This window comes from Electrophorus electricus, chromosome 10 (assembly GCF_013358815.1).
Source record: "Electrophorus electricus isolate fEleEle1 chromosome 10, fEleEle1.pri, whole genome shotgun sequence".
Classification (NCBI taxonomy): Eukaryota; Metazoa; Chordata; class Actinopteri; order Gymnotiformes; family Gymnotidae; genus Electrophorus; species Electrophorus electricus.
In genome coordinates, this window is record NC_049544.1 from 20,112,838 (window position 1) to 20,139,341 (window position 26,504).

Genomic DNA, 26,504 nt, shown 5'->3' on the forward strand with positions numbered 1-26,504 from the left:
TCAAATGCAGACCCTTCTATTCATGGAATATTAAATGACCACTGATCCTGCTCCTATATTGAATAACTACACTAGTACTTATGTCTAACAAACTCTAGCGCTTATTGTCTATTATACGTATCATTGTTTAACATAAACCATATGTATTTTGTACTACTAGGTATCAGCATTGATCCCTGTATTTCTACAGTATTCTAGTTCATTGGTATATTGGACTCCAACCTACGCTATTGGCTAGGATAGATTATATGAGTAAATGACAAAGCACTTTTGTAAGTTGCTCTAGATAAGAACGTCTGCTAAGTACCATAAATGGAAATGGAAATCTAAGCATTTCCGTTTATTTATCGGAATATGCAGCAATATAACTGAGCCCTTGCAATGAAAAAGCATACATGTCCATTTACTGTTTTTCCACATTCTTCAAAATAAAAAGAATCATATAATTATTATTGCAAGTTTTACTTTTAAATGACCAGATAAATGAAATAAGGTCTAAATAAAGCATATTTCGCATAGTAATTGTAATGAAAAAGGTGTGCAAAATCAAAAACTACAATAACTACAAAAAAAGGGGAAATGGCCGAGATATGGGTTTTCATTGCAAAGGCCCAGTTGTGTTTGATCAAATGGGCTGTAACAGCAAACAGAGCTCAGATATTAACTTCTATTACTTTATGAATAAATGCTAGCTATTACCATTTAGCATGAGCACACCCCTATTTAGCATAAACCCTCCTCCTCAACAACATGACTCGACCCTCCAAACATTTTCGGGTGTGCTGCTTCAACCTCCTCGAAGTCAGTAGGCACCCCGGGCCAACCGCAAGGGGCAAAGTTCAGCGGCACCCACCTGTATGTGCTGCAGGTACTGCTCCACGTTGCCGCAGCGGGGGATGCCGTAGCCCTTGTAGAAGTGGAATTCAGACGCGAACATGCCCTCGCCGAACCACACCTTGGCGAAGGTGTTGAGCAGGCGCTTGTCGTAGTCGTCCGTCACGCGGCCGCCGTACTGGATCTCGCCGATCATGTAGCGCACGGTGCTCCAGGACACGCCCTAGACACGAGACACGTCGAAATTGGCACGTTTGGGAGTTGTGCGGAGGAGACTGAACCGAGGAGGAAGGACGCCATATAGTGTCAGTTGTGTCACCCAATATTGCTTTCCAGCAATTCAGTATAAAGTTTTTCTTTAACTTTAGTTTTTCTGTAACATTACAAACATACTTCTGTCCATTTCATATTGTCTCAGTATTCCAATCCCTACCAAAAGCATTGCCAAAAGATGTCAGGACTGAGCATCGTCTGGGTCAGTGTGGGTCCTTCAATGCAACGTGGTATATTAGCACAACATGACACGGCTAATTCTGCTTGGCGTACGGCCGCCACGCTTAATCATTACAGCTCCCAGTCCAGTGTGTTGCCCAGGAGCCCTGCTCACTCGTTTGATGTCCATGTCATCCAGGTGGTTCTGCACGAACTGTACGGCGGCGTTGAAGTCGGCCTGGTTGAACTCGTAGGGGATGTTCCAGCCCAGGGGGCCGTACTTGCGCCTCTCCTGCACGGTGGAGTGAAGGAAGGCCACGGCGTAGAGCATCGGCCGCCACTGAGCCATGTTGCTCACGTCTAGCAGGTCCTGGCTGATAGCTGCCGGGGGGGAGGTGAGAAGGAACGTTACCTGTCACTGCATGTGCATGTTTGTCTTGGTGCGCCGCCGAAAAGGCGTTTGAATCTGAGGGGGATAAAAAGGCACTTAGCTGGGAGAGAAGGAGAGGGAGAGAAAGAGGCCAAAACAGAAAGAGGGAGAGAGAAATTATAAGAGAAAGGGATGGAGGGAGAGAGAGAGTGAGAGAGAGAGAACAAAGAATAAGGAGAGACAGAAGGAAAGAGTGACAGAGGGAGAAAGAGACAGAAGGAGAGAGAGAGAGAGAGAGAGAGAGAGAGAGTCACTGTGATTGGTGGGAGACCATTTTTTGTGCTTGATTGAGAGCCAGGGGGGAAAAAACGACATTTCGGTTCATTGACTTGTCTGACTAGATAGAAGCTTGATGGCATCCAAGCTGAGTGGATACCAACTCTCCATCTGGCCATTGAGAGTCCCTTTGAGCTGAAGTGCATTAAGTGCATCGTCTTAGCAGTGCATTAAACACACTCCATGTTCACCGTCCCCGAACGCCACCAGCTAGCCTGCCGAATAAATAACTGTAATCTCAGCCTATAACCCAGTCTGCCTAAAATGGATAAAGCTTTGCCCAAATTACACTGCCGGCTATAATTCTAGCTGGAAGAATCCACTCTTCCCTCTCTGAGTGACTGCAGCCTTTTACCACAGATAAACAGAATGGGCGAGCGACAGTGCTGTACTGTTGTACTGGTATAGCCCTAGTTTCCAAGGGAGCCTGCCAACGAGACCTGTGCGGACAGCAGGGGGGCGGGTCTGGGGGGCGTTTCCCTCACCGCTATAGGTCCTCTTGAGGCCCGCCTTCAAGCCCTGCGGCGGTTCATTGGTGAACTTGATGGCCATCTGCAGCAGCGCGATGGGGAAGTGCCGGTGCACCTCGGTGGTCATCCACAGGCGGAAGCTCTCGTGGACGCTGTCCGTCTCCGTCACGGTGTCCATCAGCTCGTCCAAGAAGTCCAGCCCCAGATGACAGTTCTGGAGCAGAGCCCAGCCGCCCTGTGCGTGCGTGCGTGCGTGTATGCGTGGTAGAGACAGAATGGAACACAACATGAATGAATAAACACTGACAATATCCCCATTCAAACCGTCAAAGCCCAGCAATACTACGAACCAGGCAAAACTGTTCCTGCCCACAACCGGAACAATTCTACTCTCACAGCCGCCGTCGTTAGATCTACAGTCCGGCCTGTACCGCTGACGTAACCTGCTCTCCCCTGCACATGTGCTGCATGGATTCATTTAAAGCATTAAAGCAATCAGAATCTGCCTGATTAAAATAGCAAAACGACATTCATAAAGCAAAATGCATTTTGCCTTCAGTGCCAAATCACTGGTGCATTGTGGGTAATTGAGCCATTTAAAATAAACAGCACAAAGTCCAAAGCTCTTACATGAATTTAAAAAGCATTTTTTTTAGATTGGGCTATTGCTCTTCCAAAGCTAATTACGCTGTTTTGTACATATTTTAAGTGTAATGAATAATTAATCTATAATTAATGTACTTTATTTCCCTGTAATTTAAAAAACATTTGTGCTATAAAAATTCTAAAAACGGATTTGAATTCTGTGTACAAAGTAGTACAAGGTCCACCTATTTTAGTTTGTGAAATGCAAAAAAAGAATTGTACTATAATAAAATAAAAATAATAATAATAACAACAATAACAATAATAATAACTACAATACAGTGTTGTTTACAGTTGGGATACAAATGTACAAATAATTTGGAACAAGCAAGTGAAATTTATTAATTAGTTTTGATAATTGGGTGGGGACGTGGGCTAGTGAGTGCCAGTGTAATTCTACTTAACCCTTGTGAATAACGGTACTAAACACAAGAGTCCTGGCTGAAGTGCACTACTGCAGAACATCAGAATGCACAATTAAACTGTGCACTCCACACAGCCCATAACCTTCCAGAGTGCTCATGGGGACAGCTTCACCCAAAGGACTAGTGTGGGAGAAATTTCCAAAATTCTCCTCGGTCCCCTTCACTTGTGCCTGGTTTAATGCTCCATATACCAAATTTAAATTTAGACATATCAGTAGTTATTAATCCACTGTGAAAGATGTAAAGGTTATACACGGTAAGAATGTGCATATGTGGGTATGTGTGTGGGTGTGTGTGCACATGCATGTGCATGTGTGCGTGGGCATGTGCGTGTATCCACGCAGGTTCCTCTCATCTCCACGGATGTGCTTACGTTCGCCATGGAGTGTTGCAGGAGTTTGCGGGCATGCACCTCCTGTCCTTGGCCCATGGAGACGTAGCGCGTCTCAATCTTCTGCCTCTTGCCCAGGGCAATGATGGAGTCAGTGGGGTCCGAGCCCATGGACAGGAAGCAGATGAGGGGTGTGCGTGGGTCTGACTCCTCCCACATCCTCTCAAGGTCCAAAATCACGCCCTCTGTGTATCTCTCTCCCATAGAGTCCTTTATGTACTTACGTGCCTTGAAATGAATCAGACAAGAAAATATCTAAACTGGTATCTGCAGTGCCCGAGGATATTACAGTGACAGTGTCAAAGCATCTTTTGACTAAGTGTTAAAACAAAAATATGCATTACAGTTCTACAGATATTGGACTAGATGCTTCACTTCGCTCTCAGGAACCTGAACCTGGAAACTCGCCCTTATAGTGTATGTACTGAGTCGTTTCCATGCGTTCAAAAACTGTTTATATGCAATGAACTGAAGGATTTAAAATTTGGATTTATGCACACTGCATCCTGATTGGTTGCGAAAATTGCTGGTGTGCAGACCATGGACGACGAGCCACTGTGGTGGTGACGAGTTCTGTAAGTCTGACCCAGCTCGGTATACACACACACACTGCTCTAAAATGTTCTTGATGGTATAGAGTATGTCTATTCAAATCGTTAGCAAGTTATAGCACTTTCTGTTATTAAGAAAAAGCCAAACGCAATCATTCCTCTTTACTTGCACAGATGCAGGAGGGTGTGTGAGCGTGTGAAACCTGAGCGATGGTTCTGTCCGGGCACCAGGAGCGGATAAGGAGCAGGCGTCGGAAGCAGTCCAGGGACTGGTCATAGGCGTTTGGGACCACCTCTGCCTCTGGGGCCTCCTTATCAAACCAGCTCTTCCACTGCTTCTCATGGCGGGCAATCTGCTCTCACACACACACACGCATGCACACACAAACACAAACACACACAGACAGAATATAATCATTTGTTGGTGTGCTGTTGGAGTTTAGAATGTTCTTGTCTGTGTCTGCTTATAGTAAAAATAGCTAAACTATATGTGTGTGTGTGTGTGTGTTTGTGTGTGTGCGTGCGTGTGTGTGTAGGTGCAGATGGATGTTTTCTGGCCTTATTTCCAAACTGTTTTGTATCTGTTTAATTAACAATGGCTGTTAAATCCAGTCTCCTCTGTGTGTGAGTGTGTGTATCATACTATACTGCATAGAGCAGTAACATGACAGCATGGCAATTAACGTGACAGCACTGTGCACACGTGTCCCGCACTGGGAGTGCATTGCATGAACACACACACACACACACGCACACACACCTGATCCAGTATGTTGGAGAACTGCCACAGTTTGCTGAGCTCGACCAGGTTGAGCCACGTCATGTCCAAAATCCACTTTGCCACTTTGGGTGGGCAGGCTTTCAGGTCCAGCGAAGCACCTCCTGTACGGACACACAGCTCTGAGGCTGCCTCATCGCTACGGCAACCACATGGCAAGGCCAAATTGTTTTGCATGTAATTTACATTTTGTGTCAAATCACTGGAAACATGAAATATGTCATATATATATATATATATATATATATATATATATATATATATATATATATATATATAAAATGTATAATGTTTAATAATTTTGCTCTGAGGGAGCTTACACCTGTATTCTTCAGTTAGTCTGCTAAAGCCCCATTGTCTCAAATACGCCAAACCTTAACTTTTCCCTTAAAGTTTCATGTTTACTACACTCACAAACGTGTAATACTTATGGTGCAGTCTATCAAAATTTAGCAGGCATACACCGTACATTTCTCTTTTTGTAGCTTTCTACTGTCCAGAAAGTATCACTAATCAAAAGAATAATTGTAAATAATTAATTTAAAACAAACAAAAATCTCCAAAGTATCTTGGCAGTTACAGCGCAGACCAACCGCAGTGCTGCACTGGCTGTCCTGTAGAGCTTTGACAGCCATTCTAAAGTACAGCTGCCAGACTGGAGCAGTCCCTCCTCCACTGCCCATAGCGTTTCCCCTAAATACTGAACTACTCTGTTCACACAGCGTGTTAATGCATCATGTGCAGTGGTTTCCTGTATCATATGCATATATGCTGACAAACGGGAGGGGTTCAGGATGATGCTGCGCCTCCGCTGAGTCACAAAACTCAATTTGAAAACCGCAACCACGCAGAGACGTAATTACGCGAGCCGAACAGCGTGATGGAAAGCGGGTTGCCCGAGTTCCCACTGCGGAGCGCTTGTTGTAGCTCTCGCGGAAGAAAGCGAGCGGAGTGTGGAGGAAGAGGAGGAGGAGAGAGAGTGCGTAAGGTAGCCAAGGTAGGGTCGTCTGCGCTTGGCGGAAGTCCTCCCACCTTTAATGAGGGTCAGGAACTCCTCGTGCTTGACCCGGCCGCTCTGAAGGTCAATCTTGAGCGCGAGCAGGAGTGTGAACAGGAACTTGTGCTCTTCGTACAGGCCCCGCGCTGTGCACCGGTGCACCTCGTGCGTCATGTACTCGATGATGTTGCTGATGCGTTTACTTGTAATTGGATTCTTCGAAGACCTGTTCCAGCAGAGAAGCACAAATGCTAGCACGGTGGGCCGCTCTTAACAAGCTGGCCCTGCTGCCTCATATGTCCACGTGACCGACTGCCAAGAGCAATTACTTTAAATAAGCCTGTAAATGAATAAAAAAACTACACCGGAACACTACCAGAACACGCTCGTGCGTATACAGAACTGCTTTGACCATTCTTGGTGCTGATGTCCCTGTCCCGAGTTTGAGTGAAACACCGTTGGCACGGCAGGCGACATGCCACATGGTCGTGGCCGGCGTTACCTGGCCAGGGACACGTCGAACAGGCCGAGGAACTGCCGCAGGGACGTCTGATACATCACATTCACCATGCTCATCTCCGTGATCAGGAAGTACAGGATACTGCCTCTGGTAGCCACTACAACGCATGACACAGCTTACTAGCTTTGTCGGTGAACGAAAAAAAAAGAAGGCTCTCACATGCATAACGGGGTTGAACTACAAGGAGAGGCAGATTTTGTTACAGGAATACAACTGAAAGTGAAAACAGTGCTGATAAAGAAGAAAGATGAATGCAGGCAGTTAGCTCTGTGCAGCGCTAGCTTCACCTTTGCTTTGGCAATCCCTTAACACCTCTAAAACTCACCAATACTTTGTTCTTCAGCAAACACAGTCATTCTAATGCTGACAGTTGGGTTTGTTGGTGTTTGTTGGTGTTTGTTGGAAATTGCTGAGTGCTTTGGATTTAAAGTCCCAGGGAACACTGACTATTAATATTTAAAATACGACATGTGTTTCTGATGCAAAACTTGAATGTTATGTTGACCAACTAGCTAGCAAGTTTTAACTGGAAAATAAAGAAACAAATAAGACCAGCTGAATCTGCTGATCAAAGCCATGTGAGCTCTGCACATGAAACTGGGTGTGGTCCTAATATGCTAATGAACACTCATGACTGACAGCCAGCCGCCTAAGTGGGGAGAGTTCATTCAGATCCCACTGGCGCTGAATTCACAGTAGGCTACATGTGCAAGGTAAGATTTTATCAACTAAGTTGCTCAGATTTAAAAGGAACATTTCAAAACACAGTGTGGATAAAAGTTATGTTGGAGGGATAAGTAGCCTTGTGAAAACGTGTGACTGCGGTATATGTGGACACCAAAGTCACCAACTCATTGCTTGTGCAGTGTGGCCACAAGACCAACCTCAACCTAACTGGTCCTAATCTGGACTCAGGTTCCCTGGGACTTTAATGTGTCCGTGACTCAAGCAGCAAGGGAGGACCGATGAAGGGTAGGGCGGGTACCGGGTCTGTACTCCTCCCGCGCGGTGTTGATCTGGACCTCAGTCTCCGCGGCGATCTGGAGCTTCTGCGTGACCTCCTCGGCAGTGTGCTTGGTGTTGCCGAGCACCACGACCAGAGTGTCGTCGTCCACCAGCGAGCCCCGCGTGCTGGTCAGCCGGAGCAGCAGGCTGTCCTCCAGCTCCTTCATCCGCCGCTTGTTGGCCGTCACGTCCTCCAGCAGGTCCGTACGCTCCTTCTCCAGCTCCTGTGGGAGGGGGCAGGCCCGCACGTCATAACGCGCCGGCTACGATGGAGGACCCCCTCTCCAAAGGGGGTGCTACGCTCTGCTAAGCCTTTTTTCAGTGGAGGAGGAGAGGAACACTCGTGGTGGTTCTTTGACCCTTCATGACCTTCGAGCGGAGATTCAGACCCTTATTTCCATGACCTCCAAGTTGCCTAACCAAGGTTAATCCAGGTGAAAACATGCTTAAAAAAAAAAAAGTTCACCAGTAGATAAACGTGCCAGAATGATGACAACACCACCGTGCTGGGAAGAGACAGAAACAGAACAAAACCAAACATCTCTGCTTTTATGATCTCTGATTTACTGCCAAGGAGAGAAGGCTGCGGATAAGCGACCGAAGACAGAACTACAGGAGACATGAAGGTGATCCAGGAGCTTCAATTTGACTGTTTGTTTCTTCAAAAGCCTCCGTCGCTACAGACTTGGAATGGGAATGCAGTCTTGTGACCGTTGCGGCTTTTAAATGCTGCCTTTCGCAGGGCTAAATATAAAGGCAGTGAAGGAAAGGCACACACAGATAGGCAATTTAGGCTGCCCGCGCGTCAGTCGACCGCAAACTGCCTTAATAACCACTGTTGCCTTTGTCTGTAGTCTATTGCATTTTCTTCCATTATGCACGCTTCCTGTTCTGTGCCCCGTGGCGCCGGTCACATTTTTTGATCGTTCCCATGCGAGATCGGCCATCGAAAAGTGACGATCGCTAGTTTGCCGCAAGCTTTAACAACTCGCAGGCTTCATTATTCCTGACTAGCTAAAAGGCCCCAAAGTGAAGCGTCGTTAGATGGAACATCCTATGGGGCTGTTTCAGGGCCTGTTGGGTCTGGCAGGGAGGAACTGGTGCGGTGAATTGCCGATACTGAGCAAACAAACTTGTTGGCAAAACTGAGCGCCGTGAAAGTCAATAATGCTGATGGATTCTTGCAATCTCAAATAATTTTTAACCCAATTTCACACATTCCACATAAAAAAACATGAATTCCTCCTTTGGGTAATAATGATTCAACAAAATCATTTTCTTTCGAATATAACATTTTTAAGCTACACCAGTAGTCTGAGATCGATGCATCCAAACGTGAGTTACGAAAACTCAGCTGGTAATTACTGACGCAAAACTGATACAAATTCTCATCACAGAGAGGGCCCATGGCCTCTCTTAACCATAGAAACCATGGGGCGCATTCCATGGGTGTGCTCCATCGGGTGTGCACCATGGGTGTGCTCCATCGGGTGTGCTCACCACATGACTAGAAAGGCAGGAGCATTCACAACGGGAGCTGCACGATAGCAAACTTAAAAACCACTGCACCAGAAGTAGTTCTGAAGCCAGTCTTGCCCATGGTTTGCTGGCCCACACACTGACATCCCAGTAGATGCATATTACACTTGCGCTGTAATGCACACACTCAAGAAAGTGATGAAAGGAAAAACACTAAAAAGTGAAACAGCCTTGGAATCATATGCAGAATTCTTACATTGGAAAGAATGAATTTTCATTATGTGAGGTCTAGACTAATCAGACATAATCATAAATGTTTAGCAGTACAGCACTGATAGGACTTAAAAGCAGTGAGCAATGTCAGTGAGTCTCCGCCCTGACGAGAGGCCACACTGGTATCTCGGCTCCTCATTGGCTCACTGCAGCTCCAGCTCCACCCTCCTCATTATCCCTTACCCCCGTGACTAGTACAGAGATCGACACCATTGCTGCACTACGGCTGAGGTTACCAGTTTTCCGAGGTTATTCTCAGTTCGCATTCTGCTGCACTGCTGTATTGTGACCTTGGTTGTCATTCGCTGACTATAAGACGAGAGCTTCATGGAAAAGTCCTAAAAAAGTTCTCATACTTACAGCTAACTTGATTCCTGACTCCTCTTAGGGGCAGTGGTAGCTGAGTGGTTAAAGTACTTGATTAGTACTTGCAAGGTTGCCAGTTTAAGCGCCACCACTGCCAAGCTGCCTCTGTTGGGTCCCTGAGTAAGGCCCTTAAACCTCAGTTGCACAAGTTGTGTTTAGTCAGAATTGCAAGCCACTTTTTGGATAAAAGAGTCAGTTAAATGGTGCAAATGGCTTCTTGCACTGGTGGAAATTCTGTTAAGACACCAGTTCATCACGAAAGCTGGTCTTCATCTGCATGAAGATGCTTCTCCTCCACTGAAAAAACAGCTGCTTTTAGGTTTCTAGCCACCCCCCTCTTGCAGAAACCCCATCCAGGTGAAGAGGCTCGAGTGTGGAGTTGAGACGCTCGCACTGGACTAACCTGTTTCTCCGTGAGGATGACCCTACCCAGCAGCTGGTCCTCCAGGCCGCGCATGGTGACGGTGAAGTCGATGATGGCTGTGCGAGCGCTGACCTCCGGGGTGTACGCCGGGTTGGGCAGCTTGGTGGTCATGTACAGCCGGAAACCCTTCATGACGTCCACCTCCTTATCGCCCACCTTCACCTGTTCAGGCGACAGCACCCGTGGGAGTGAGACGGGGAGAGAGACATTCCCAGTGAGACAAGCTGGCAGATATTCTTCACATGCGTACAGAACAGTGACAAGCATCAACACTGCAGACGGAATAATGGCAGCTTGTACTCAGGCAGTTGAAGACGAGTTTGTACCAGTGATTATGTACCAGTGACCTACTCGAGTCTGGGATCTAGATTGGAGTCACAAATTTAATGATTTGTAACGTGGATTCGAGTTTGAGACACGGCTTTAAGTTGGATTCAAAGATGCTACGTTAATTTTCCATGCTCTGACACTAGTGTGAATATGCAAAGTACTTTCTCGAACAAGTTCAGCTCTCAAGGGTTTGTCTTTCTGTAAAAGATTCATGCATGTCCCCTCCAGACCACATCCAGGATTTTGACTTTGACTCAACTCAAAGGTAAGGGAAAACCTGGCTTGGACTCGAGACTCAACTTGGGCTTGAGAGCTGGTGACTGGGGACCCGGCCCGGACCTGTGAGAGGAACTCGGCCGTCGTTATTTGGCTCTTTTCTCTCCACAGCCGGAGATCAGGTGTTCGCACTTCCGTGTTAACAGAGCTGCGAGCGAGCTGCGTCAGAGTCGCGCCTCATGCTGCGCGCTCGTTGACCGACAGCTGCGGCCGGCACAGCCACTAACGAGCCCCCCGGGGACCGCTGTCAATCACAGGCTCAGCTCTGCCCCAGCTGAGCCCCGTCTGAGCCCTGTCTACATGAACGCCACGACGGTAGCCAGGACAGGGGCCTTCTGCTGTGGACATGACCGGACCTTTGCACACTTCTCCAAAGCGGACGAGCCTCAGATGCAACTGGGGCCGTATTCACGCCCACATAAACACAATGCTTTCTGGTGCCTCAAATCAGATGATATATGACTCCTGGTTGCTATTAATAAACCTCGTAAACGGTTATTAAGAGACGTGACAAATACATAATCAAACTCTCCATTCTATAATTCCACACATTTCGCATGTTGAAAATAAAGAGGTAAAGTAAAGAAGATTACTTTTTTATGTTAAGCAAAGCAATTATGTAGGCTGAAAAAGTGGGCAAAAATCGCTGCATCCAATATGCTGTTATTATCTTGCTTAAAATAAGATTAGGCCATTTTGTCGCTTGCTTCAAACCGTTGCTGTTGTAAAACGAGGGAACTCGGAATGGAAGAGGAAAGAATATGCCACTACGTCAGAATAATTTCACGCTAATTATTATAATTCTGCAGTCTTTAGTTACCACACTTGAAATCTTATTTCCACAACACAGTCAATACAGTGTCTGGCTGGGCTTCTGCTATTGGCAGATGCTCTTATCCAGAGCAGTGGGATCAAAACCCCAGATTACTGGAGTTACTAGTATTACGCTCAACTTACTCTACAGGAGTCATTATGTCAGCAATGGCATAATGACATACACAACCGGAAACTTTGAATACCTTATATGTAGAGCCGGTCTTGATGAAGTTCTTCTCCAGGACGTTATCCAGCGCTGGATCCAGCTCCTCCCCTATGTCCTCGATCAGTAAGGGGCGACCTAGAGACAGGCTGTCTTCCAGGTGGTTCCTGAAGTACTTGTGATTCAGTGACGTGATCTGTGAGAACAGCGAGTCCTCGTCACAAACTTGAGCACTGCTACCTGGAAAGCTATTACCGGATATGAAAAGTATATGGGGGGGATACATATTTCTAAAAGGGCATCGGACCAATCTGAGAGAGGCCAGTCATGATTTCAAATGCAGCCAAGTGAGTTCTTAGTGATCCATAGGAAAATTATCTGTGAACGACCCAACCTTGAAAGGGAGTTTTTTTTTAGGCTGTGTGACTCACCGCTACCTCATTATACAGAGTGGTTAAGAATCTCTAATCCCCTTAAGATCATGGCAGTTAATCCAACAAAACACAGCTCAGTGAAAATGTGGCTAACAATTAACGACAGCTGGCTGCCGCTAATTAGCCCGAGGCCATTTACATAATGCTATTAGCAATCAATCGTCGTTAGCGTTTGTTGCTTAAGCATCAGGCGAGCGTCGAGTCGAGCTCTCTCCTCACCTGTAGTTCACTCTTAGCCTCTTTGTTCTTGATCCAGGTCTTGCCCTGCGTCTGGGGGTCGATGAGCAGAGGGAAACGGGCAGCCTTGGTCACGATTATGCCGTTCTGGATGGACAGGTCGTCGTTAGGCAGCCCCTGCAGGGTCCACTCGCTCACCGTGGCCGTGTCGATCAGCATGTCGGCAAGGTTCAGGGCCGTCCCGAAGGGAATGGCACGGGCCCGCATCTCCCGCTGCCAATCAGAGAGCAGAAGGTCACGGAATTCCTGGTTGAAGGGGCCGGAGTATGACAGGAAGGCGGTGGCCAGCAGCACGTCCCCTGATGATGAAAAGAAATATCAGTTATTAAAGACACACACACACACACACACACACGCACACACACACACACACACACACACACACACTCACACACACTCACACACACACAAAAACACACACACACACACACACACACACACAAACACACACACACTCACACACACACACTCACACACACACTCACACACACACACACACACACACGCACACGCACACGCACAGAAAGAGTGAATGTGTTTCTTTGTTCCTTTAGAAACCTTCAGTGTAGAAACCTTCAGTTCACTGAACTTTTTATCACCTCTCTTTCTCTTTCTGTTTCTCACAGGCTTTTAAGACGCATAATACAAAGCGGTGGAATGCCTTCAAGGCGTCCTTTTCCAGCATGCGTGTAGCTCCCCACATACACAGTAACACATGACTGAAGCTGTGGTATATAAGAGGACAGGCGGAGCGCACCGACGAGCCTCTTGGTCTGGGTGGCGAACTCGCGGCTCTGCTCTGTCCAACGCGCCTTCTCTCCCGCCAGTCCCACTGATCAGACCGGATGCCGTCTGCATTTTGTGCTGCAACGCTCCGCATACTTGGAGCAGCGTCTGACATGACGAGTGAGGGAGAGAGAGAGAGAGAGAGAGAGAGAGAGAGAGAGAGAGAGAGGAGAGAGAGAGAGAGAGAGGAAATGAAAGAGACCTCCAGTGATATCATTACCACATACCACTTCGGAACCTAAACTTTCATATGTTGTAGAACCTGAATGTGGTTACAAAGTATCAGACTTTAAGGGGATCGATTCTACTGGGTTATTAATCGCAAAAACCTTTAATCTCCAGTGAGATGTTCTGTACAATTCGAAAGTCATCTTATGTTCCCTTGAATAGTACATGCCTAAATTAAATCAACACTGAGACCAGCCAGTCAGTGAATGATAATCACACAATTACCACCTAATGAATACGATGCTAATGTGACTGATGACACTTTGCGAATGGGAACATTGGAGAATACTTGGGTCTATTTTTAATACTTGTCTAATCTGTGCAAGAACACACAGTGAGGCTTGAGTGATTCATCAAGATGGCAGTTTTGGAATCATTTACAAGATTCACTGTGTTCAGTTTTATGCAGAAATGCAAATTAAAGATTCAGTATGCACCAATTAAAACTGACTCATTTTTTTGCCAAGAAAAGTGCTAAAAGTTTCAGTGCGAGTTGGAAACCTCTGCCCTTTGAAATAGAGGCAATGCTATCGGCATAGGAATAATTGAGAAAAAAAGTGGGTGGATCAGATTTAGGGTTAAACCTAACCCTCATCATTAACACATCAGCAGAGGGTGCAACATGTTTGGACAGGTGGGTTTCTGGGTTTTAACTAGCCAGCGCCGAACGGGTCTGGAGAGGTGGGTTTCTGGAATTTAACTAGCCAGTGCTGAACGGGTCTGGAGATGTGGGGTTCTGGGCCTCAGCTGTTCACCTGCTTCTCCACCATGGCCTTCTCGTACTCCGCCTGAACCACGTTCCAGTTCGGCCTGCTTGTCGTCCAGCTCAGCCTGGGCCTTTTGCAGGTCTGCATTTGCCATGGTCAACCTGTTCTCTTGCACAGCCAGGTTGGCCTGAGGGGGCGAGAGAGAGAGAGAGATGGAGAGAGAGCTAATAAAAAGTGAAGAGCACTAGATATCACTGCTGACCTTCAGGGGCAGCACTTCCTTGTTGATGGCAAAGAAGGCAGCCATAGCCTTGGTCCAGGAGCACAGACCCGCCACGTTGCCACACACCCGCCTGGCCGTCTCGATGTTGTAGTCGGCCATATCGAAGTATGGGTGGAGGAGCTCCACCACCTCCTCGTTGATGGTGTCTTTGGGGAATTGCTGGGGATGGAGAGAGAGAGAGAGAGACAGAGAGAGAGAGAGAGAGAGAGAGACAGACAGAGGGACAGAATGGCAGCATGTGTTAGACGATAACAAATTTACAGCATTTACAGAGTAGAAAGAAGGGTTAAAAGGAACAGTTGTAGTTGAACTCTATGCATGTTGCTCTTTTTTCTCTGTGTGTGTGTGTGTGTGTGCGCGCGTGTGTGCGCGCGTGTGTGCGTGCGTGTGCACGCCTTATCCAGTCAGTTGAAGTTGTTGGTTACTGATGTTAAGCAGGGCGACCTAACTGCTCTGGGTGTTTACGGTCCGCCTCCGACACATCACATGCTTTTCTAAATTATTCAGGATGAAATGGAGGCTGACCCCGCCTCCAGGGCCTAAACAGCCTGAGTTGATTCACGAACAAAAGTTCGGTTTTTCACAGGCCAAATCTTCGTGCACCCCAGGATTTTAGTGGTTGTGGCGATTAGAAAGACTCTCTTCATCCCAACCTCACGCCTGCGTCGACGTCTCGTACCACTGGGTCACCTTACTCCGCTTTACAGGCTCATTAGAGCCTTTAGGCAAGTCTGCTGGACCTTTCATTCAGCTGTCACTCTTCACCGTGTCTCTCGTGTTTACCGCGGAGACTCCGAGACATTTTCTTTCAACGACAACTGACCTTTCGTATAATCCCATTACCTGTTTACCAATTACAACTGTGCCCGACTACAGAAGCGTGCTTGATGGAAACAGACTCTGTGCTAATATTCTGGAGTGTTAGTAAAGGCGGGATATGAAGGTTTCCCCTTGTATGCATGTATTGCCTGATTTACTCTTTATAATTATTTATGTTTTACAGCATTCAGTAAATGCTTTTATCCAGAGTGACTGGCATAGATATTGATTGGACAATACATACATAATTATAATTTGATAATTTTTATAACTTCTGATAACTTTTATGTTTCTGTTTATGTATATCGGGTGTAAACACTCCTTTCCAATGTTTTACAACCTATACTTAATCCATACTCAATAAAAAGTGTGTGCTAATTAGATATATGCTATTTTACTGCAACTTACTGACCTAATCACTCCCATCTTTAACTTAACAATAATTCTGGTGCTGTAAAATGACTTAAACAATTATCACCTAATTTCTAAATTCTAATTTCTAAAGAATTGATCAGAATGCTTAAGTTACATCACTGCAAGAACCCAATGTGTAGCTTTTGGTGGTGTGTGATGGGGTTTTACTGAGATTATTAGTGGGGTTCTGCAGCGGTTTATACTGGGTCATTCTTTACATTTGAATGTAACGGCATTGCTTGTCTTTGTATTTATCGGTGAAGGTTTCAGTTTTCAACAACAGCCCATATAGAACAGAATTCTCATACTCAACACAACCTCACTGTTCTCATCACAGTGATGACAGCATTTAAAAAAAAAACGACTCCAGACAGAACCGGCACAGCAGTAAAATAACATTTAAACAAGTCACACGTAAATTAGGGAAAGTTCAATTTACTTAACTCATGGGAGGTTCAATTTAGCTGAACTGTCAGCTTCAAAAACGCAATCAAATATCTGACTCGCTGACGCCTTCACTAGCCATGTCAAGCGTTACGTTTACGTTTCTATCTTTATGTTTATATGTTAATATGTTTCCTTCATCCTTCTGTTATGCTAAACCTGGTTACTTGTTAATATATCTCCTCACAATTAAAAACACAAATCACAAACTGATCTGTTACATGTAGATGATAAATTGTGTGTGAAATGATTATTTCAATAGTTAAATTAGCATTATTAGTTTAATAATTAAACACCCCCGATGGAAATTAATACAAATTTTGCAACTGCGCTTCCAACAACGTGAATATACATATCTGCCTACCTACAGCATTTACCTCTGCATGATGCTGCCGTTCAATGCCAGAAACGAGGAATCGCACATTTAGGAGAGGGTTTCAACATTGTGCAAATAAATCGGATTGAATTCAAGTCAGTTTTAAGGAGGAGCTGATGGCCTTGAGATGCCTGGATACTGACTACAACAGCATAAACATTATGCATGAAAGGTAAGCCTTGGTCATGTGCATTTGGGTTTACAGCTTGGTAAAAAGGGCAAGATAAGGATGATGGCCAAACTAAAGGTCAGTGGGGGGTTTTTTCTCCTCTTTTTTTAACCGTACAACATTTTATTCAAGCATTTTGATTAAGATTTCATTTAAAAGAAAACAAATACTACCCTCACTAATACCGCTGCGTTTTCTATGCCTCACATTATCTGTTTTATTTAGATCTTGTTTTCTTCATTCTCTCACCATTTTCTGGTTTTATTTCCGTACTATGATTTCCTTGCTGTTGTATCTGTTGCTGGGATACAGGGACCCTGTAAAATTGAGACAATGGACCCAGAAGCGGTTCTGTACTGGATAAATGAACTGAACTGAGCGCGGGGAGAAAGCTTTGCTTCTAGACCGTCAAAGCGGGGCTCTTAACAACAAACCGCAAAGCTCCACCTGTTGCTGTAAATGAACGGAACAAATCAGGTCAGCGGATTTGGCGAAATTGCTTATGATAAAAGGTAAACAGTGTGCGCTGAAGCACGCTGACGTGATGAAACAGTCATCAGCGCACACATCTGAATGGACCCCCCCCCCCCCCCCAGACTATCTCACACCACCAGAAATCAGATGAACTCTTCCAGTAGTTGTCTATAACATGCTAAATCCTAATCCTTAAAGCATAAATACAAATAAGAAAAATAATTTAACAGCATGTATGTAACGATTTTCATTTTGGAAAAGTAAATAGACTATATCTATAATTTACTATATTTACTTTTTTAGTTATTATAGTACCTCGATTGTTTTCCCATTTAAGAAATCTGCAGTCAAATTGATCTTAGATAAGGAACACAACCAAAACACAGGCTGGTCTCGTTTCCTGTACTTATACACTCCAAGTGCTCTTGGCTCAAAGAGTCCTTGGCTTGAAGTGGCCTTGGCTTGAAGTGACCTTGGCCATACCTGAAGGCTGCCCAGGAAGTTCCCGGCCGTCATGAGCTTGAGCGACTCCTGCCAGGACGGCGTGACACTGCTTCTCTCGGGGTCAACACGGACCGAGTTCAGCCTGCGCTGGAACAGCAGCAGCACACAATCCATTATGCGCATGATCAAGTGGGGGGGTCGGCCCAGCGTGCGCACCGTGGCGATGTCCGACGGCTTGATCGTCTGGGGAGAGGGACAGAGAGAGATTGAGAGAGAGATTAAAGGAGAGAGAGTGGGTGACAGCCTGACATCCCATCGACAAAGTAGACACATGAGCCTGGGCACACGGTAGCCCTCGGAGAACCTGCAGAATAACAGACACCAGGCCGCAGAGCCGCGCAGGAACTGTGACAACGGGGTAGCCCCGTGGAAGAAGTTGGAGAGGCGTGCACTTGGGCGGCAGTGTTATGGAACTGCACCCCCAACCCCAAGGAGGGCATCCTTCTGAGAGCTCCAGGGAGGTCATTCTGTCAAACTACTGGGAGAAAGATTCCCCTGACAGAACCCAGACTGCCTGCCTCAACTGTCACTCAGATGGAAATGTGACACAGTGAGAGATGCTGGGGTGTACTGATGACTACTGCAATGTTCTAATATTAATATAATTGTAATATTCTGCAGTTATTGTAAAACCTATATCTAACATTGTGTGTGTGTGTGTGTGTGTGTGTGTGTATAGTGAGAAATAGACATGTTGCCATGGAGCTTGTGAAGGAAATGAGTAGTAGAGAAAGAAGCGACAGAGGATAGAGAAGCCTCCAGATGTTTAATAGAGGGGAGGAAGATTGTGTGTGTGTGTGTGTGTGTGTGTGTATGTGTGTGTGTGTGTGTGTGTGTGTGTGTGTGTGTGAAGAATATGTGAGGGCTGCTGTCAGGCCCCTAATCTTGCTCTCTCTCTCTCTCTCACACACACACACACACACACACACACACACACACGCTCACTCACACGCTCACTCACACGCACACACACACACACACACACACACACACAGCACTGCCAGCAGCACCTCTATTTTTACCCCCTCCCAGGCAGCCTGTAATTAAACAGGAGCTGCAGGCACCAGAGTCCTAAAACATCACACGTGAGAGTCCTAAAACATCACACGTGAGAGTCCTAAAACATCACAGGTTCACAAAAAGGCAGCCACCACCAACACACAAACACACTCTCTCACACACACACACGCACTCTCTCTCTCTCTCACACACACACACACACACACACACACACACACACACACACACGCTCACTTACTCACACACACACGCTCACTCACTCACACTCTCACACACACACACACACACACACACACACACACACACACACACACACACACACACACACACACACACACTCACTAACCCTAACTCCTCCTTTCTCCTTTTCTCCTTGCTCCTATTTGTCCTCTCCACTCCTATCCACATGTGCTTTTCTGACTTTTCCAAGCTGCACACTCCTCCTCTCCTCTTCCGTCCCCTCCCCTTTACTTCCAGAGTCAGTTGACTTTAGCCCTCCTGCCCAAACCCCGCCTCCCTAAACCCCACCCCCCAACCTGCAGCGCTGCCTCCGCCTCTTCCAGGGCTGGCCTGGCTGCCTCCAGCTTCTCCTCAGCGATGGCCTTGTCTGCCGAGATGCTGTCCACGATGGCCTGGGCTTTGTCCTTCACCTTCTGCACCTCCACCTTCACGTTTTCGGCTGCCTGCGCTTTCACCGTGACCTCCTTAAGCACCTGCCAGGAACGTGACAGATATAACACGGTCAGCAGTGTCTGCCTGTCAAACACTCTTGGATTATACACCATCAGCCCACAATAATTGGGATATCAGCCATTTATCATGTTGGCACGTTTTTGCGTTGCTGGAAACAGAATCAGGCTTCATTGGCCTAGAATCCTCACTCATTCAAGGAATTTGCTCACCCACAGTTGCTTATGCACAGTACCACCACACACACACACACAGTCATACGTGTAAACCTTACATGTGCATCCTGCTTCAATTGTTAAGACTGCAGAGTGCAGCGGTTGGAAGATGCGATTACAGAACCATAAAGTAAATAAATAAAATAAATAAAAATGAATTGGCAGGTAAAAGGTAGGTCAGAAGCCTGCAGATATAGGTGAATTACTATGACAAGATCAGGATGAAATGTTTGTGTAGTTAATTATGCATTATTTTGATATTCAATTTCATAGCCACTGTTTTCGGTGTAGTCAGTTCCAGGTCATTGTGGAAGGTCCAGAGGACCACAGAGGATCAGACTCATCACCGTCACATATGAGAATGATGACTGTGGTATCATCCGCAAATTTCAGGATGTTGACTGAGGGGTCCATGGAGGGGCAGTCATTGGTGTACAGAGAGTATGGCACATTTGGAGGCTTGGCTGTGGCTACATCAGAAAGCCCAGAAGGAGGCAGGGAATGGAATGGTGCTGGTGGGGTCTCGGTGGGGTGGAGGGGAGGCCATGTGGGCTGGGAGTAGCATCTCCACCAATCAGGCAAGGGGCAGCGAACGACGCAGGGACCGCGACGAGGCCTCTTGCCCCCTTCCTCGGCTGGCTGAATGGCAAAGAACGGAAAGGTCACGCAGCCCAACGGCAAAGCCGACCGGTTGGCCGGAGCGCTTCAGCTGGAAGGGTTTGGTGAGGAGCATTAGCCAGTTGCAAAGCAGTCCACTTTCCTCTCCAATTTTATCCCATTATGTCTGGTTTGGTAGTTGGTTGTGACATCCTTGGGGAGGGTGGGGTTAGCTGAGGAATGTTGATGATTCTCTGAAACTGGTGGGCAAATGATTTGCTATCTCCATGTGTCACACACACACCACACACACACGCACACACACACTCACACACACACACACACACACACGCACGCACGCACGCACACACACACACACGCGCACGCACGCACACACGCACTCACGCACGCACGCACGCACGCACGCGCACGCGCACACGCACACGCACGCGCACGTGCACGCACACGCACACGCACACGCACACACACACACACACTCACCATATCGGCTTTCTCGTTTGCGATCTTCAGCTCCTTCTCCTTCACCTCCAGCTCTTTGCTGAGTGCAGCCACAGACTCGGAGGCCTCTTTCAGCTTGTGTAGGCCTGTCTTCATCCTGCCATGCACAGATGCGCGATTATAAAGGCGCCAGGGACGTCCAACCCCTTTTAATCGCTTTTAATGGTCCTGTCTAGCGTTAAATGAACAACTGCATAGTGATAATGTTAATGGAAACTCTGCCAAAGTTCATATAACAGTTGCATTTTACTGGCAGGCATAAATCATACTCTGTATGAGACATGACACTGCAATTAACGCTAGTGCATTTAGCCTAGATGTGGCAAGTTGAACCGGACAGGCCTGAAACACGTGACCCCTCCCCCGAGGGGCGTACCGGTCGGCCAGGGTCTGAACCTCCGACCGCTTCTCCTTGTAGATGGCCTTGTAGCCCTGGATGAAGGACAGGTAAGACTTGGGAGTGACGTGGGCAGAGCGGCGGTATCTGCGGAAGTAGTCGGCGCACTTCTCTGCCACGCCGTCCTGAAAGGACCCCATGCACTGCACCACCTCCGCCTTCACCTGGGCGGAGCAGTCGACGTCGTAGGTGGACAGGAAGTGCTCCGAGACTGGGAGCGAAGAGAGAAAGAAAGAAAAATGAGGAAAAAACACTCCAAAGATAGCCTGATGAGGCTGCTTGCCACAACAGCCTTCATAATTGGCCTCTCAACAGGTTTGGCTAAATTGATGTCTGTAGGTCTGGTTCGCCGCTAAGTGATTTTCCCGTGTAGCCGCTCCCGTGTGGAGTTTCGTGACAAATGAAAAAGCATTTACTGCCAGTAAAGATGGAAAGAAAGCAGGAAGGTGGCAATTATTCAGCCACTGCTTAGCTTTCTGTGAACTTCCTTTTAAAGGCATTGTCAGGTTCTTGATTAAAGGCGTAGTCAGGCTCTTGATTAAAGGTGTAGTCAGGATATTGATTAAAAGTGTATTTAGACTCTTGATTAAAAGTGTAGTCAGGTTCTTGTTTAAAAGTGTAGTCAGGTTCTTGATTAAAGGTGTAGTTAGGTTATTATTTACATTTATATAGCACTTTTTTTTTTTCCAAACTCAAGGACACTTCACAAACAGATATCAGCTTTCTTTTTTTATAATCACTTAAACACAGTGAGAAGCAGCATACTCTCTATTGGACCAGGATAGAGCACCATCACTGGACACACACACACACACACACACACTTACACATACACATACACATTAACACAGGTCACATTCATACAGGAATGATTTAGAGTATCCAATCAACCTAACTTCCATCATGCTTATATTGGTGTTTCTAAAGCCCCTTGCTCATAGAACGTGTTGTAAACAGAATGAGTCAACCATCTAGCTACTGGAGCTTTCCCTCCCCATACACCTGCAGTGTTCAGAACCAATCCTAGAGCTCCTCCACACCACATAGTTTAGTGAAGTCCCTCCTTATCACCTAAATGCCAAACCTGTGAGATGAATCAGGTGCGTAAGGGATTCAAAAACCTAGCCTGGAAAAAAAGTTGATTTGTAGATTATAGCAGAACTGAGCATTCTAATAAAAAGAGCAATTATGCAATTTGAACTGGCTCTTCTGAACTGGCTTGTTCCGAGCTTGATTTATCAACGTCCTAACTGGACAGGTGGCGGTGCAGGAAGTAATAATCCAGGGTCGCCGATTGCTGTCACTGTCCAATCAGAACCACCGTTTCGGACCTGTGGCTGCTGGTGTGCCAGAGAGGCAGAATGCCCTCACTTTCCCCAGTTGGAGTGGCTCTCCTGCCCCATATCACTCGCTACCAGGGTCCTGTTCTACAGCAGTCAGGCTTCGAGTGCATGACACCAGACATCCACTGCCCCGAGGCCAGCCTGAGAGCAGATTCTCCCTGCTCGGTCCCTTTCATTGCATTATAAATAAATCTGTCTGTTTCCGGACCGAACAGCGAGCTTTGGGTCAACGCCCTAGTGTTCTACCCCGGTGATGGTCAGGGGTACAAATGATAGCTGTTCGGACACGTGGGCTCACGTGGTCCGATTTAGGACGCCGGATTATGTGTCAAGGGAGGACCCAGAAAGTCCCAGGACTTCGGTCCTACACCGCAGGAGGAAAGAGTGGGTCGAAAGATAAGCTGGAACCAATGAGCCTGACAGAGGAGTAGCTGTTTCTGACCTGCGACGAGGGCGTCTTTGGGCCAGCGGCTAAACCAGTCCATGGTGCAGCCCGAGATGAGGGCAGGGAACTTGAGGGCGCGGGTTCTCGGAACTTGTCACCCACAGGAGAGAAGCACAGCACACGTGCAGGTTCTGCCGCACCCGGCCCATGAAGAACTCGTGCAAGCTCTCGTTGGTGGGCGGTCCGCCGCGGGAACTCCCGCTTCATGACCGGATCAGGTCGCTGAGGATCTCGTCGATCTCATCGCGAGCGAAACAGGCTGGACACCTGGAGGGAGGGAAGGATGCAACATTTACCACCATTTTTGATCACGCCAGTATGACGTGCGCGGTTCACACGAATTCACAAGCGCAGACACCGCTCAAAACACACCATAAAGTAGCACAGGCAATGTCGGAGAACTGCCATGGCAAAAATCAAGCAAATACAGCTATCATATGCAGACCCCCCACTGAGTGACAGATTACTTCAGTAATCACATCTCATAGCTACAGAAACGCAGCTGTGATACAGGACACCTGGTCACAACCCCTTGGCTTTTTTAGCGCTCTGTCAGGAACATGTGCCTCCAGGACGCCACAGCTCCCACCTGCCTGTTGGGCTCTTCGCAGGGCCCTAAGGGCTGCCTCTAATTAATTATTCATTCAAATCCTATTAATATTCAGAAACGGCAGCACTCCTAATGGCCGTTCTCCCTGGCGAAGACATCCTTCCTCGAGTGTTTAACTGCATGATTAATGACATAATGTCTGCAGGTGAATGCAGTTGCCACAGCACCCTCTGCACCCAGGAGGGACGACGACCAATCACGGTACGCTCTCCCTGGAGTAAGGGCACAACAAGTTCAGCAAAACCCAGCCGATCGGCGATTCGTGTCATTGCTTGACGCAAATGGAAACGTCATCGTGGCAAAAGTCCAGTTTCTCAGCGTCCATTTGCCCGGCCTGTGTTTCATTTCCCTTTCTGTGGGAAAAAAAAAAGAAAAGAATCGAGAAGGTCTACAAGAAGTGATACGGCGCTCGAACCGAACCGCAGCCGGATTCCGAGCTCAAAATTAGCTCGGGGAGCCGGCGCCTTGGACTCTTAGCCGTTTTCTCGCTTCGCTTTGTGCAGCCTTGTTTAGAGCGGCACCGCAGGTTCTTTTCTGCTCTCACAGCCCTGGTCTCATCTCTTCTTAGGTTAAGGAAGTCTGGGTAACAGAGCTCTCTTCCCTAGTGTCATCAGACTCATTCTTCCAGCCATTGTGGCACACATGCGCGCTCATGTCTTTTCTCATCGTAACGAAATCCGCTCGGCCTCTGTTAGCACCCGCCGGCAGGATTCCAATTCTCTCTGCTCTCAGATGCTGGGAAACACACAGTGCGACATGTTCCGGACCACCGAGTCCTGGTCTCATGGTAATAATGGCAAAATTTCTTTTTATCACGGAACAATATCCAATCAGATGACGCTATTCGCCACGTATAGCACCTTTATTGTTTACCTATATATTGTTCCATCACTAACACCTAAACCCCTGTTCACTGCCTGTCCCTATCTCTGCATTCTCTCCCTCTTCCCCTCTCTCTCTCTCTCCCTCTCTCTCTCCGCTGCTCCCCGAGGCGATGTCAGAACTTCTCACCTTTTCCCTGCCTTTCTCTCTCTCGCTCTGTCTGTCTCTGGCGAGCACACCTATCTCCATGCCGTGCAACTCTGGGGTTTCTCACTGTGGAGAGCCTGGCTAGTCTTGCATCGTTAGTGAAGACGAAGCCAGTCACAATCCGCTGCAGCAGAGTGTTTATGTGTGTGTGTATGTGTGTGCGCGCGGGGGGGGTTTGGAACCTTGTACATGTGTGAGAAAGTGAAGTGATAAGCTGTGAGTTTCTGTATGTGTGTGTGCACAAGAGAGAGAGGGTTTGTGTTTGCATATGTGCTTGTATATATATGTGTTTATGTGTTCATTTGTGCTTGTGTTTGTGTATGCATATGTACGTAACAGAGAGAGACAGGGTCTTTGTGTGTGTGTGTGTGTGTGTGTGTGTGTGTGCATGGTCATATGTGCATGGTCATATGTGCATGGTCATCTGCTGCTGGGCACGGTTAGGGCAGGGTCCTGACCTCTCCGGACGAAAGGACGTTGTTCATATACTCCAGGAAGGACTCATCCTTGATCTCGTTGTCGGTGAAGATGAAGGTAACGCCTTTGCCCTGCTGTCCTGCTGTCTTATACAGCCCTTTCAGGTCGTCCAACAGGTTAGAAGTGTTGTAGGAACTAGACAGACAGAACGAGGGAAGTAGTGTGAGGAGAGTGCATGACACTCCTGTTTATGTGTCTATGTGAGAGAGTGACCGTGTGTGTGTGTGTGTGTATACGTGTATATGAGCATGTGCCCTTTTGGATCATGGTGTGACGAGACGACAGGAATACTGGGAATCGTGAGCGGCTTGTGTTTTCCAGGGAACAAGTGGCAAGCCATCTGCTGTCTACAGGGAGTCTCACACACACACACACACACACACACACACACACACACACCCTGTCTGTCTGTCTGTCTGTCTGTCTGTCTGTCTCTCTCTCTCTCCCCAAAGCCCTCTGCACCTTGACTCAAACCACTGAATCCTCCCTGCCGTCACAACAGAGTTCTCAGAGAGAAGCCCGTTTCATTGTTCCAGACCCAGCAAATTGTTTTGCTTCAAAGTCCTTGTTCTGCACCAACTCAATCTAGCGATTTGCTTGTTACAGATGGCCCACCAACAGCATAACATCCAGACTTTATCGACTACAGAACTTTCCCACTTCCAGTCCAATTCCACTCCTCAGGCTGGCCCGCATTATTAATTGCACCAGGAGACTTGGTGCAGAATTGGAAATGGCCCCTGCCTCATCAGACGCCTCACTTCACCAGTTATGGTTGGTTCCTCCCCAACGCCTGCAGGCATGCCAATGATGCCACACTCTTATACACAGATACCATCTAATGGAGTGCAGACAAACTACATTACACCTGAGCAAGAGCATGGAAGCAAGGAAACTGAGCTAAACTGAAAGAAAAAAAAAAATTATATATATATATATATATATATAATAACTGCTGACTCAGATTGCTGGCATATCTAGAAAGTATTTGAATTGATTTATAATTATCAAAGAATCTCACCTTCCTGAAGGACAATAACATTTTCATAAAAATAATAATTTACATTGTTTAGTTTACATTTTTTAAGACGGTATGAATGATAGAGCGTTAATAGTGTGAAGGACGGTGGGGAGCACAGACTCTGCCTCACCGCGTCAGAGTGATCTGGAAGGTTTTGTATCCGGCGATAAAAGATGCCAGTCTCGTCAAACTCTGTTTCCCTGAGCCTCCCACACCGACCAGCAGGGCGTTCCCCCGGGGAGTCCGGATTATTCGAGACACCTGCAAAGAGTGAGAGAGAGAGAGAGAGAGAGAGAGAGAGAGAGAGAGAGAGAGAGAGAGAGAGAGAGAGAGAGAGAGAGAGAGAGAGAGTGAGAGAGAGAGTGAGAGAGAGAGAGAGAGAGAG

At 47.0% G+C, this 26,504-nt stretch overlaps 1 protein-coding gene across 1 annotated transcript in view; it reads right to left on the reverse strand.

Annotated features, from left to right (window-relative positions):
• dnah5 (dynein, axonemal, heavy chain 5) overlaps positions 1–26,504 on the reverse strand; it is an 83,572-nt gene that overhangs the window by 5,487 nt on the left and 51,581 nt on the right. Inside the window, 29 exon segments of the mRNA XM_035530755.1 lie at positions 854–1,057; positions 1,442–1,647; positions 2,458–2,677; positions 3,886–4,131; positions 4,658–4,807; positions 5,215–5,336; positions 6,265–6,455; positions 6,732–6,846; positions 7,735–7,978; positions 10,276–10,458; positions 11,922–12,077; positions 12,535–12,851; positions 13,310–13,382; positions 13,384–13,446; positions 14,322–14,363; positions 14,365–14,460; positions 14,536–14,715; positions 17,736–17,939; positions 19,313–19,489; positions 20,780–20,894; positions 21,174–21,405; positions 22,980–23,067; positions 23,070–23,104; positions 23,107–23,164; positions 23,166–23,197; positions 23,200–23,241; positions 23,494–23,500; positions 25,080–25,233; positions 26,250–26,380. Coding sequence (XP_035386648.1) covers positions 854–1,057; positions 1,442–1,647; positions 2,458–2,677; positions 3,886–4,131; positions 4,658–4,807; positions 5,215–5,336; positions 6,265–6,455; positions 6,732–6,846; positions 7,735–7,978; positions 10,276–10,458; positions 11,922–12,077; positions 12,535–12,851; positions 13,310–13,382; positions 13,384–13,446; positions 14,322–14,363; positions 14,365–14,460; positions 14,536–14,715; positions 17,736–17,939; positions 19,313–19,489; positions 20,780–20,894; positions 21,174–21,405; positions 22,980–23,067; positions 23,070–23,104; positions 23,107–23,164; positions 23,166–23,197; positions 23,200–23,241; positions 23,494–23,500; positions 25,080–25,233; positions 26,250–26,380 — 4,083 coding nt within the window.